This window comes from Eubalaena glacialis, chromosome 1 (assembly GCF_028564815.1).
Source record: "Eubalaena glacialis isolate mEubGla1 chromosome 1, mEubGla1.1.hap2.+ XY, whole genome shotgun sequence".
NCBI lineage: Eukaryota > Metazoa > Chordata > Mammalia > Artiodactyla > Balaenidae > Eubalaena > Eubalaena glacialis.
This window is the reverse complement of record NC_083716.1, coordinates 24365235-24378911: the sequence shown is the minus strand read 5'-3', so window position 1 is coordinate 24378911 and position 13677 is coordinate 24365235. Positions and strand designations below refer to the sequence as shown.

Here is a 13677-nt window from a genome sequence, read left to right as displayed (position 1 = left end):
AGCTGCAATGAATATTTTGGTACATGACTCGTTCTGAATTATGGTTTTCTCAGGGTATATGCCCAGTAGTGGGATTGCTGGGTTGTATGGTAGTTCTATTTTTAGTTTTTTAAGGAACCTCCATACTGTTCTCCATAGTGGCTGTATCAATTTACATTCCCACCAACAGTGCAAGAGTGTTCCCTTTTCTCCACACCCTCTCCAGCATTTATTGTTTCTAGATTTTTTGATGATGGCCATTCTGACCGGTGTGAGATGATACCTCATTGTAGTTTTGATTTGCATTTCTCTAATGATTAATGATGTTGAGCATTCTTTTATGTGTCTGTTGGCAATCTGTATATCTTCTTTGGAGAAATGTCTATTTAGGTCTTCTGCCCATTTTTGGATTGGGTTGTTCGTTTTTTTGTTATTGAGCTGCATGAGCTGCTTGTAAATCTTGGAGATTAATCCTTTGTCAGTTGCTTCATTTGCAAATATTTTCTCCCATTCTGAGGGTTGTCTTTTGGTCTTGTTTATGGTTTCCTTTGCTGTGCAAAAGCTTTTAAGTTTCATTAGGTCCCATTTGTTTATTTGTGTTTTTATTTCCATTTCTCTAGGAGCTGGGTCAAAAAGGATCTTGCTGTGATTTATGTCATAGAGTGTTCTGCCTATGTTTTCCTCTAAGAGTTTGATAGTGTCTGGCCTTACACTTAGGTCTTTAATCCATTTTGAGTTTATTTTTGTGTATGGTGTCAGGGAGTGTTCTAATTTCATACTTTTACATGTACCTGTCCAATTTTCCCAGCACCACTTATTGAAGAGGCTGTCTTTTCTCCACTGTATATGCTTGCCTCCTTTATCAAAGATAAGGTGACCATATGTGAGTGGGCTTATCTCTGGGCTTTCTATCCTGTTCCATTGATCTATATTTCTGTTTTGGTGCCAGTACCAAACTGTCTTGATTACTGTAGCTTTGCAATATAGTCTGAAGTCAGGGAGCCTGATTCCTCCAGCTCCATTTTTCGTTCTCAAGATTGCTTTGGCTATTCGGGGTCTTTTGTGTTTCCATACAAATTGTGAAATTTTTTGTTCTAGTTCTGTGAAAAATGCCAGTGGTAGTTTGATAGGGATTGCATTGAATCTGTAGATTGCTTTGGGTAGCAGAGTCATTTTCACAATGTAGATTCTTCCAATCCAAGAACATGGTATATCTCTCCATCTATTTGTATCATCTTTAATTTCTTTCATCAGTGTCCTATAATTTTCTGCATGCAGGTCTTTTGTCTCCTTAGGTAGGTTTATTCCTAGATATTTTATTCTTTTTGTTGCAATGGTAAAGGGGAGTGTTTTCTTAATTTCACTTTCAGATTTTTCATCATTAGTATATAGGAATGCAAGAGATTTCTGTGCATTAATTTTGTATCCTGCTACTTTACCAAATTCATTGATTAGCTCTAGTAGTTTTCTAGTAGCATCTTTAGGATTCTCTATGTATAGTATCATGTCATCTGCAAACAGTGACAGCTTTACTTCTTCTTTTCCGATTTGGATTCCTTTTATTTCTTTTTCTTCTCTGATTGCTGTGGCTAACACTTCCAAAACTATGTTGAATAATAGTGGTGAGAGTGGGCAACCTTGTCTTGTTCCTGATCTTAGAGGAAATGGTTTCAGTTTTTCACCATTGAGGACAATGTTGGCTGTGGGTTTGTCATATATGGCCGTTATTATGTTGAGGAAAGTTCCCTCTATGCCTACTTTCTGCAGGGCTTTTATCATAAATGGGTGTTGAATTTTGTCGAAAGCTTTCTCTGCATCTATTGAGATGATCATATGGTTTTTCTCCTTCAAATTGTTAATATGATGTATCACGTTGATTGATTTGCGTATATTGAAGAATCCTTGCATTCCTGGAATAAACCCCACTTGATCATGGTGTATAATCTTTTTAATGTGCTGTTGGATTCTGTTTGCTAGTATTTTGTTGAGGATTTTTGCATCTATGTTCATCAGTGATATTGGCCTGTAGTTTTCTTTCTTTGTGACATCTTTGTCTGGTTTTGGTATCAGGGTGATGGTGGCCTCGTAGAATGAGTTGGGGAGTGTTCCTCCCTCTGCAATATTTTGGAAGAGTTTGAGAAGGATAGGTGTTAGCTCTTCTCTAAATGTTTGATAGAATTCGCCTGTGAAGCCATCTGGTCCTGGGCTTTTGTGTGTTGGAAGATTTTTAATCACAGTTTCAATTTCAGTGCTTGTGATTGGTCTGTTCATATTTTCTATTTCTTCCTGGTTCAGTCTCGGCAGGTTGTGCATTTCTAAGAATCTGTCCATTTCTTCCACGTTGTCCATTTTATTGGCATAGAGTTGCTTGTAGTAATCTCTCATGATCCTTTGTATTTCTGCAGTGTCAGTGGTTACTTCTTTTTCATTTCTAATTCTATTGATCTGAGTCTTCTCCCTTTTTCTCTTGATGAGTCTGGCTAATAGTTTATCAATTCTGTTTATCTTCTCAAAGAACCAGCTTTTAGTTTCGTTGATTTTTGCTATTGTTTCCTTCATTTCTTTTTCATTTATTTCTGATCTGATCTTTATGATTTCTTTCCTTCTGCTAGCTTTGGGGTTTTTTTGTTCTTCTTTCTCTAATTGCTTTAGGTGCAAGGTTAGGTTGTTTATTCGAGATGTTTCTTGTTTCTTGATGTAGGCCTGTATTGCTATAAACTTCCCTCTTAGAACTGCTTTTGCTGCATCCCATAGGTTTTGGGTCGTCGTGTCTCCATTGTCATTTGTTTCTAGGTATTTTTTGATTTCCCCTTTGATTTCTTCAGTGATCACTTGGTTATTAAGTAGTGTATTGTGTAGCCTCCATGTGTTTGTATTTTTTACAGATCTTTTCCTGTAATTGATATCTAGTCTCATAGCGTTGTGGTCGGAAAAGATACTTGATACGATTTCAATTTTCTTAAATTTACCAAGGCTTGATTTGTGACCCAAGATATGATCTATCCTGGAGAATGTTCCATGAGCACTTGAGAAAAATGTGTATTCTGTTGTTTTGGGGTGGAATGTCCTATAAATATCAATTAAGTCCATCTTGTTTAATGTATCATTTAAAGCTTGTGTTTCCTTATTTATTTTCATTTTGGATGATCTGTCCATTGGTGAAAGTGGGGTGTTAAAGTCCCCTACTATGATTGTGTTACTGTCGATTTCCCCTTTTATGGCTGTTAGTATTTGCCTTATGTATTGAGGTGCTCCTATGTTGGGTGCATAAATATTTACAATTGTTATACCTTCCTCTTGGATTGATCCCTTGATCATTATATAGTGTCCTTCTTTGTCTCTTGTAATAGTCTTTATTTTAAAGTCTATTTTGTCTGATATGAGAATTGCTACTCCAGCTTTCTTTTGATTTCCATTTGCATGGAATATCTTTTTCCATCCCCTCACTTTCAGTCTGTATGTGTCTCTAGGTCTGAAGTGGGTCTCTTGTAGACAGCATATATATGGGTCTTGTTTTTGTATCCATTCAGCCAGTCTGTGTCTTTTGGTGGGAGCATTTAATCCATTTACATTTAAGGTAATTATTGATATGTATGTTCCTATTCCCATTTTCTTAAATGTTTTGGGTTTGTTATTGTAGGTGTTTTTCTTCTCTTGTGTTTCTTGCCTAGAGAAGTTCCTTTAGCATTTGTTGTAAAGCTGGTTTGGTGGTGCTGAACTCTCTCAGCTTTTGCTTGTCTGTAAAGGTTTTAATTTCTCCATCAAATCTGAATGAGATCCTTGCTGGGTAGAGTAATCTTGGTTGTAGGTTTTTCTTCTTCATCACTTTAAGTATATCCTGCCACTCCCTTCTGGCTTGCAGAGTTTCTGCTGAAAGATCAGCTGTTAACCTTATGGGGATGCCCTTGTGTGTTATTTGTTGTTTTTCCCTTGCTGCTTTTAATATGTTTTCTTTATATTTAATTTTAGATAGTTTGATTAATATGTGTCTTGGTGTGTTTCTCCTTGGATTTATCCTGTATGGGACTCTCTGTGCTTCCAGGACTTGATTAACTATTTCCTTTCCCATATTAGGGAAGTTTTCAACTATAATCTCTTCAAATATTTTCTCAGTCCCTTTCTTTTTCTCTTCTTCTTCTGGGACCCCTATAATTCGAATGTTGGTGCGTTTGTTGTCCCAGAGGTCTCTGAGACTGTCCTCAGTTCTTTTCATTCTTTTTTCTTTATTCTGCTCTGCAGTAGTTATTTCCACCATTTTATCTTCCAGGTCACTTATCCGTTCTTCTGCCTCAGTTATTCTGCTATTGATCCCATCTAGAGTATTTTTAATTTCATTTATTGTGCTTTTCATCATTGCTTGGTTCCTCTTTAGTTCTTCTACGTCCTTGTTAAATGTTTCTTGCATTTTGTCTATTCTATTTCCAAGATTTTGGATCATCCTTACTATCATTATTCTGAATTCTTTTTCAGGTAGACTACCTATGTCCTCTTCATTTGTTAGGTCTGGTGTGTTTTGACCCTGCTCCTTCATCTGCTGTGTGTTTTTCTGTCTTCTCATTTTGCTTATCTTACTGTGTTTGGGGTCTCCTTTTCACAGGCTGCAGGTTCGTAGTTCCTGTTGTTTTTGGTATCTGTCCCCAGTGGCTAAGGTTGGTTCCGTGGGTTGTGTAGGTTTCCTGGTGGAGGGAACTAGTGCCTGTGTTCTGGTGGATGAGGCTGGATGTTGTCTTTCTGGTGGGCTCGTCCACGTCTCGTGGTGTGTTTTGGGGTGTCTGTGGCCTTATTATGATTTTAGGCAGCCTCTCTGTTAATGGATGGGGCTGTGTTCCTGTCTTGCTAGTTGTTTGGCATAGGGTGTCCAGCACTGTAGCTTGCTGGTCGTTGAGTGAAGCTGGGTCTTGATGTTGAGATGGAGATCTCTGAGAGATTTTCGCCGTTTGGTATTACGTGGAGCTGCGAGGTCTCTTGTGGGCCAGTGTCCTGAAGTTGGCTCTCCCACCTCAGAGGCACAGCCCTGATGCCTGGCTGGAGCACCAAGAGCCTTTCATCCACACGGCTCAGAATAAAAGGGAGAAAAAATGGAAAGAAAGAAAGAAAGAGGATAAAATAAAATAAAATAAAGCAATTATAATAAAAAATAAGAAAAAAAAATTATTAAGAAAAAATTTATTAAGAAAAAAAATTTTTTTAATTTTTTAAAATAAAAAATATGAAAAAACTTAATAAAAAAATTTTTTTAATTTTTTAAAAATAGAAAATAAGGAAAAAATTATTAAGAAAACATTTATTAGGGGAAAAAAATATTTTTTTAAGTAAAAAAAAACAAACAAACAAAAAAAACAAAAACGGACGGACCTAACCCTAGGACTAACGGTGAGAGCAAAGCTATACAGACAAAATCTCACCCAGAAGCATACACATCTACACTCACAAAAAAGGAAAAGGGGAAAAATTAATATATCCTGCTCCCAAAGTCCACCTCCTAAATTTGGGATGATTCGTTGTCTATTCAGGTATTCAACAGATGCAGGCACATCAAGTTGTTTGTGGAGCTTTAATCCGCTGCTTCTGAGGCTGCTGGGAGAGATTTCCCTTTCTCTTCTTTGTTCGTACAGCTTCCGGGGTTCAGCTTTGGATTTGGACCCGCCTCTGCATGTATGTCGCCTGAGGGCGTCTGTTCCCCGCCCAGACAGAACGGGGTTAAAGGAGCAGCTGATTCGGGGGCTCTGGCTCAGTCAGGCCGGGGGGAGGGAGCGGTACGGAGGAGGCGGGGCGAGCCTGCGGCGGCAGAAGCCGGCGTGACGTTGCAGCAGGCTGAGGCGCGCTGTGCGCTCTCCCGGGGAAGTTGTCCCCGGATCACGGGACCCTGGCAGTGGCGGGCTGCACAGGCTCCCGGGAGGGGCGGTGTGGAGAGTGACCTGTGCTCGCACACAGGCTTCTTGGTGGCGGCAGCAGCAGCCTTAGCGTCTCATGCCCGTCTCTGGGGTCCGCGCTGATAGCCATGGCTCGCGCCCGCCTCTGGGGTCCGCACTGATAGCCGCGGCTCGCGCCCGTCTCTGGAGCTCGTTTAGGCGGCGCTCTGAATCCCCTCTCCTTGCACGCCGCGAAACAAAGAGGCAAGAAAAAGTCTCTTGCCTCTTCAGCAGCTGCAGTCTTTTTCCCGGACTCCCTCCCGGCTAGCACCGAAGCCCGAGCCTCCACTCCCAGCCCCCGCCCGCCCCAGCTGCTGAGCAGACAAGCCTCTCGGGCTGGTGAGTGCTGGTCGGCGCCGATCCTCTGTACGGGAATCTCTCCACTTTGCCCTCCGCACCGCTGTGGCTGCGCTCTCCTCCGTGGCTCTGAAGCTTCCCCCCTCTGCCACCCGCAGTCTCTGCCCACGAAGGGGCTTCCTAGTGTGTGGAAACCTTTCCTCCTTCACAGCTCCCTCCCACTGGTGCAGGTCCCGTCCCTATTCTTTTGTCTCTGTTATTTCTTTTTTCTTTTGCCCTACCCAAGTACGTGGGGATTTTCTTGCCTTTTGGGAGGTCTGACGTCTTCTGCCAGCGTTCAGTGGGTGTTCTGTAGGAGCAGTTCCACGTGTAGATGTATTTCTACTGTATCTGTGGGAAGGAAGGTGATCTCTGTGTCTTACTCTTCCGCCATCTTGCCCCTCCAAAAACTGTCCTTAACTTTTACATTTCCCCGAATACTGATTTATCCTTCCTTGCTGTGCCATGGCCTCACTTCTTAAAGAGTTATCTGTAGTTTTAACCTCTTTTCTCACTTTCTATTCACTCTTGAACCTACTGCTAGCTGCCCTCAGCTCTCCCACATCCATCTCTCCACTGTCCCATTAAAAATCTGCTAGCCATTGTAAGCAGTGGCCACCTGCATGCCAAATCCAATTAGACATCTCTACATCTTTATCTTTTGGTTTTTTTTTTTTTAAACTCTCTGGAGCATCTGACACTGTTGGGGGAAAAAATCCACACTTGATACTCTTCCCTTTGGCAGTGTTTGTCTCCTGATTTCCTTTTCTGGATCCCCTTCCCTTGCCATCCTTAAAGTGGCGATGTTCCTCAATTCCCGTTTCATTCTTCATGGTTCCTGAGTGACCTCATCCCTTCTCTTCACACTGATGACTCCTATATCCACAGCCCCAGCAAATATCTCTCCATTAAACTCTGAACTATATCGTTAACTGCCTATTCGAGGTACATTCCCTTAAAGAACCCGTTTAACAACTGAGCTCAGAGTCTCTACCTTTTGACACTTATATCCCCTCCTTTTATTTACTTCATTTATTTACTTACTTACTCCATTTATTTACTCAATGAACTATTGTTGGGTGTCTACCATGTGCTAGATACTCTGATAAGCACTAAAAATAAAGTGACAAATAAGAGAGACATAGTGTCTGCCATCTGAGAACTCATTATAGTCTAATGAGAGAGGCAGATATCACACAAATAATTATGGAAGTGATTGTTAATTTTGATTGTAATGAATACTCTAAATAAAAAGCAGAAAATTTTGTAATTCAGATATCTGAGATATTCAAGATATGTCCTTCTCCCTTCTGTAGATTCTACCTCCTTAATATCTCACAAGTTCATTTCATAGAGTTCTCATAGAGAATCTACTTCTTCAGTTCAGGCCCTTGTGCATTACTGCCTAGATGGTTGCGATGACCTTTTAAGCCTTCTCCCTTCCTTCTAGCATTGCCCCATTTAAATCCCCTCTTCACAATGCTTCCACATTGGATATTATCATGTAATGAACTTGATCATCTTCAACAAAATGTATGCATTAATTAACCAACTCTAATCCTCCCTTTCTCCTGCTTCAAATCTTGTGGCAGCTTCGTACTTCCTTCAGGGTAGAACTTCGGTGTGCCATACAGAACCCCTTATGATGTGGCCGCTGTCTATCCTCACCTCCCTCAGAGGAAAATTGCCTTCAGGTTATTCCAAGTTCCATACATTCCCTTGAATACTCCACCTGTCTCTCACCTGTAAGCCTTTGTTCACCGTTTTCAGTACGTCTATTGTAGTCCTTAGTCAAGTTCACGAAAGGCCACCTGAGTTTGTGATGTCTCCACCACCAGGTGGGCATATTCTTGAGGTCAGGTTCTACGTTTCGTTCCTGTCTGTATTTATATATGGTGTTTGGCACATGGCAAATGCTTAATAACATAGGTGTTTCTGTAATGAATGAAGTTACATTAGGCCCGAATTACAAGAAAATGTTTCAATAACACGGAAGTATTTTTACATTGTTCACCTAGGAAGTCATAGGTTTAGATTTTCAAAAAGCAACCATGATTCTCCCTAGTGACTGTATTGGGAGAATGTAGGGGGAGTGTTATTTATAATTGTTTTAATAAGGAAGTGACACATGCTTTGCAGTTAAATTAGGGTAGCAAGATGAAAGAAATAAGCTTTATTGTCATTCAGATTCCTATTGGACCATTTTTAACTAATGATGCTTTTCTTTGTTCTGGAAGGCTTAATATTCTCATTATTGGTTGACCCCTATTCAACTCTAAGACCTATTAGGAGAGAGGGCACATAGTTCAGAGTTTTTCAAAAAGTGATTCCCTAGATTGCATGCACTAGAATCATCTGGAGGGCTTGCTCAGGTGGTAGAATCTAAGGCTCCACAACCAGACATAATGAATCAGAATCTCAGGCATTGGGACCCATGAGTCGGCATGCTATTAGGATCTCCAGGTCATTTTGATACACACCGAATTATACCCCCACTGGTAAGGAGTTTAGCCTCTTTATTCAGATAGTCTTAGGTTCAAATCTTAGTAATATAGTTTATTAGCTAAGTGACTTTGATAAATTAAGGATTTCTCAAGTGGACATCCCATAATTCTATATACTAGAGAGCAGTCTCTCATCCTAGAGCCTGGAGTACCTGCTCACCAGGTAACATAGTCCCAGTGCGGATCTAAACTAAGATGCACTCACAGCAAATCAGGCTGCCTCTAATCCTGACCATGCGCCAGTGTTTTAAGTTGTTTTTTCCCCCTCACTTCTTTTACATTAGTTTAGTCTAAAATAACTTAGCTCATTCATTTTTATGACCAAAACATCTGGGGAAAGCCAGGCATTTCTGTTGCATTTTTAACAGGTTAAGTGAATTTAATCCATATTTCCTGCAGCTGCTATTTCCCCTCCTACTGGGTTCTTGGGCTTTCATTCCACACTACACAACGTGACTTCATCACATGGTTTTTAAGAGTAAGCCTTATTTCCATTTTCAAGCACCTCAGCAGGAACCTGTAATTCTACAAGGTGTGAAAGCACAAATGAGCAAGTGAGGTCTTAGTCAAGGTGACCTAAGGAGTCCAAGGCTAGAGTCTGAGATCTGACGGAGAATCTCCAATAAAAGATCCAGAACTCACTTTCTCACTTTTGCCCCCTCCCAGCTGTACAGATGAGTTTGCTTCTTTGTACAATCGAGTTGGAGGAGCTCTCCATGGTTCTGACATTAGAGACATTGCTGCCTCCTTTTTTTTGTTGAAACCATTTCTGGGAAAGGTTGTCAAATAAGGTGAAGGCTAGATCCACCCTAGTTATTTACTTACTGTCACTCCACGTGCCTGTGTCCCTATTACCAGTGTTTTTTGCCACAGTGACAAGGGTGCCTCTCTTTTTGCTTTCCTGGGATGATATTACTCTTTGGCATATACACCTGTATAGTTATACATTTTTTAAATTACTCTTATTTAGTCCGATATCTATCCAGGCTAACGTTTCTTCCTGACAGTGTAAGTTCCTTAGGTAATGACTTGAGTTTGTGGTAATCTTTGTACAGTGCCTAGCCACATATGCAAACTGGCTTTTAAAAATGATTTTGAATTCTGAACTATTAGATTTGATTTTAGAAATGACCCAGTCCAGGAATACAAACTAAAGTGGCTTCAGGGACCAAGAAGTTAACATTAATGTATAAGGGCAGATCATAGGTATGTAGGGCTAAGACTCCAATGAGTGCTGACTCTACCTAAAATACTACATTTTCAGGTATTTGATAGAGGTTATGGTCAAACCAAACAATTGTGATTCATATTCATTTCATGGGTCATTGGTTTGCAACTTCTGATTTAGAGGCTGTATATACAAATAGTTAGAAGCTAACAATTAGGTTAGAGTCATATCACAGAGGTTCAAAACATGGTTTGGCTACTTAACGAGTTATGTAATCTGAAGCAAGTTGGTAAACCTCTGCGTGCCTTAGTTTACTCCTCAGTAAAACAGGAATAATCATACTACCTCCATTGTAGAATTTTTGGATTTTTTAATTGAAATAATACATTTAGATGACTTAGAATGTGCCCAAATGTTAGCTATTTTTATTGGTAGCCCAACCTCTTCACTCTTTCAGTGAGATAATGGAAGCTCAGGGAAACTGATGCATCCAATATCATACAGCTGACTTATAGCAGAGCTTATATTATGACCCAGAACACTAAATTCTAGAGTGAGTATCCTTTCCTGTATATCTGTGGTTTTCAAACATTACTGTATTAGCAGCAGAACCCCCCTCACCTTTTACTCCTAAAATATTACACAGAACTCCAGGACATAACAGATCTCAATAGTGCCGCTCTGTTTACAACAGAGTTGGAAGCCCAGAGCCCCACCCATCGGCTATGCCTCTGTGCCACCCTTCTTGCAATCCCCATCTGAAGATTCCAAAGAAATGTGTGAAAACCATTACCCTAAAAAGTTTGAAATCATAAATGAAGATCTAATGAAGGGATAGGACCTGTCATTTTTGCACGTGTGGGTTTCCTCTTGCAAGGTTGTATGTCTCCATTAGCAAAGACCAACTTTCAGTTATAAAAATAAAAAATGAAAGTGGATAAATCCCTTGAAGCCATGGAAAATCATTCCCACCAAAGCCCCTCACACCCATCTTACTGTCACTTAGCAAGTAACAGAAATCATGAAGCTCATAATTTATAGCCTTGGCCCGACACAGAATTGTTTAACCTTGCCTATAACTCAAGCTTTTTCTCAACCGTTTCATAAGTCATGGTAATTACTCTGGGTCTCAGTGGGCAAGGAGATATGAAGATCTGCTGCCTTACAGGCCTTCCGTCTTCTTACAGGACATGCATATCATTAGTACCAGTGAGAACCAAGTGTTCGCAGCTGTCCAGGAATGGAACCAGAATGACACGTACAACCTCTACATCTCAGACACACGTGGGATCTACTTCACCCTGGCCATGGAGAACATTAAGAGCAGCAGAGGTCTGATGGGAAACATCATTATTGAATTGTATGAGGTATGTAGCCAAGATTTCATGAGTTTTAACAGTATGAACACAAGCATTGGAGTCAGATGGTCCTGAATTCAGTTCTCAGCTGTACACTTAGCAGTTGTAACTTTGGGCAAGGGACTTACCTTCTCAATTCCCTCACCTGTAAAATGGGGATAAAATATTGATCTAATGAGATTGTTGTGAGAATGAGGGATAATGTTTGTAAAGCATCTAGTGTGGTGGTTGACTCAATAAGCCTTCAACAAATGGGAGCTGAAGTCAATGTCTTATGTGTATGAGCAGGATTACAACCCAGAAGTGAAGGTACTTGACTTCAGTGATCTCTTAAGTACTTTTTTCAAGTCTGTGCTTCTTTTTATGAGATCTGGGTGGAGGGATTAGTGCTATTTATATACCTTAAATTATTTGGAAAATCATGTTTTATGAACAACTTTATAGGCAAGGAAAGCACATATCACTGGTAGGAGTGAGGGTTTCCCTGAAATGCTGCCAGATGCCAACACCTGTGCATAGAGAAGAACTGGCCGTGACTTACATCTTTTTTTTAATATGATCACCTTTATTGAGTTTCCACTTATATTGAATGTTTTTAATGTGACCACCAGTTAAAGAATAATTTATCTAGGAAACCAAGTGATTCCATTTACGGACTAGATTTTAAAAAAAAAAACTAATTGTTTCAGTGACCCTAATGATACACTGCTTGTTTATACCTCTAGTGTGTGATCTTTCGCAGTGAAAGAACTTGACTGACCACTTCAACTAGATGGATTGATTTGAGCAAAGGAGGCATGTCTCATTATCCAACATTTACTAGTGACCTGTGGTCAGACCCACACAGGCTGTACTGGTGGAGGTCATTCATTCACAGCAGGACAAGTTGCCTGTTGTGGGCGGTAGCCTCAGATGGTATGGGTGAGCTACTCCATCGTGAGTTTTCCTTTTAGAGGAGCGGGAGTGGCTGTCAAAGCAGAGAGATCAGCGCATGGGCTTCTGCTTGACAGTGGTCTCTTCTGAGCAGTGCATGTCAAAGTTCCAGCATCCCTACTCTGGTATCTAAGTTGGCTGCTCAGTTACTAAGAGTGATGGAAACATATAAGATTCCAGTTATTTTATTAGGTAGAAGGCATGGGGTGAATGCAAGTACATTAAAAAGAAGGAGAGAAGTGAATGTCAGGGTAGAAATATGGTGATTTTCTAGGACGTAGACAAGTGCTGAAATAATTCCTTTAGCAACAAGGTCCCAGCTTCGGAAATGACCTAGGTTTCTTCCTAAAGTTGTAAAGACTAGTAGAGATGACTAGGGGTGTAAATGGCTTTGGGAAGCTTACCTTTTCATGCCTCTAATCACACCAGGAGACAGAAATATACCTTTGTTATTGGGCAGTAAATCACATCTGTGGGAAGGTTTGGATGAATGTTCCCAGGACTGAGGCCATTCCTGTTTGCACAAGTAAGCCTGTAGAGGTAAGAAGATTATTCATGCTCCTGTGGTCAGAGCCCAGTAGGAGAGGTGGACATTGCTGCAGATGACCTTTCAGCTGAGAAATTCCTGTTTCTCTGACTCTATTGATATGGTGGGTGAGTTTGCCAGTGTGCAGTTCCTTTCCTAAAACAGGGTGCCTGAAACTCCTTGGTCATTTAGAACAGTGAGACATTCTGATCTGAAGTGGCACATGAATCAAAATGAAGAATGTGCCAAGATACATGTAATTTTTTTTTGTCTTGCTGAAGTCAGTCTCTTTTGGGGAAAAAAATACATGGTGTCATCGCACCTACAGAGAAGCAAGATACACCAGGCAAGGCAACTTCCCTAAAACCAATTCTGTTGACCTTGTTCTCCATTCATTTTTATCAAGGTTGATCGTACCCTTGCATTGTGTTCCAGCCCATGAGGAAAGCAGGAAAGATAAGGGTTCTTACCCTCAAGGAGCTTGCAGTCTAGTTTGTTGGGCTTTGAAGGGGTCAGTAAATGAAGTTCCTTTTTTACCTGCCCAAGAATGAAACCATTTGAGACAGAAACAAAGGGTGAGACAAAAGGAGGTCAAATGTCAGCTTTATTGCTTTGAAAAGCATGTAGGAGGAAATGGTCTTGCTAATACTGCTCCCCAGAATTGGACTCATCCATCCAGTCACAGGCAGAAATAGTGAATCGAAAGCTCTCCCGTGGGACACGGGGAGAGGGAAGGGTAAGCTGGGACAAAATAAGAGAGTGGCATGGACATATATACACTACCAAATGTAAAATCGATAGCTAGTGGGAAGCGGCTGCATAGCACTGGGAGCTCAGCTCGGTGCTTTGTGACCACCTAGAGGGATGGGATAGGGACGGTGGGAGGGAGATGCATGAGGGGGGGGATATGGGGATATATGTATATGTATAGCTGGTCCACTTTGTTATAAAAACAGAAACT

The 13677-nt window shown here is 40.7% G+C and overlaps 1 protein-coding gene across 1 annotated transcript in view; it reads left to right on the top strand.

Moving 5' to 3' along the window:
• The window catches only part of SORCS3 (sortilin related VPS10 domain containing receptor 3), a 596683-nt gene that overhangs the window by 484991 nt on the left and 98015 nt on the right, over window positions 1-13677 (top strand). The window contains exon 9 of the mRNA XM_061193540.1: window positions 11087-11266. Within this exon, the coding sequence (XP_061049523.1) occupies window positions 11087-11266 (180 nt within the window). The remainder of the gene's footprint in view (window positions 1-11086; window positions 11267-13677) is intronic.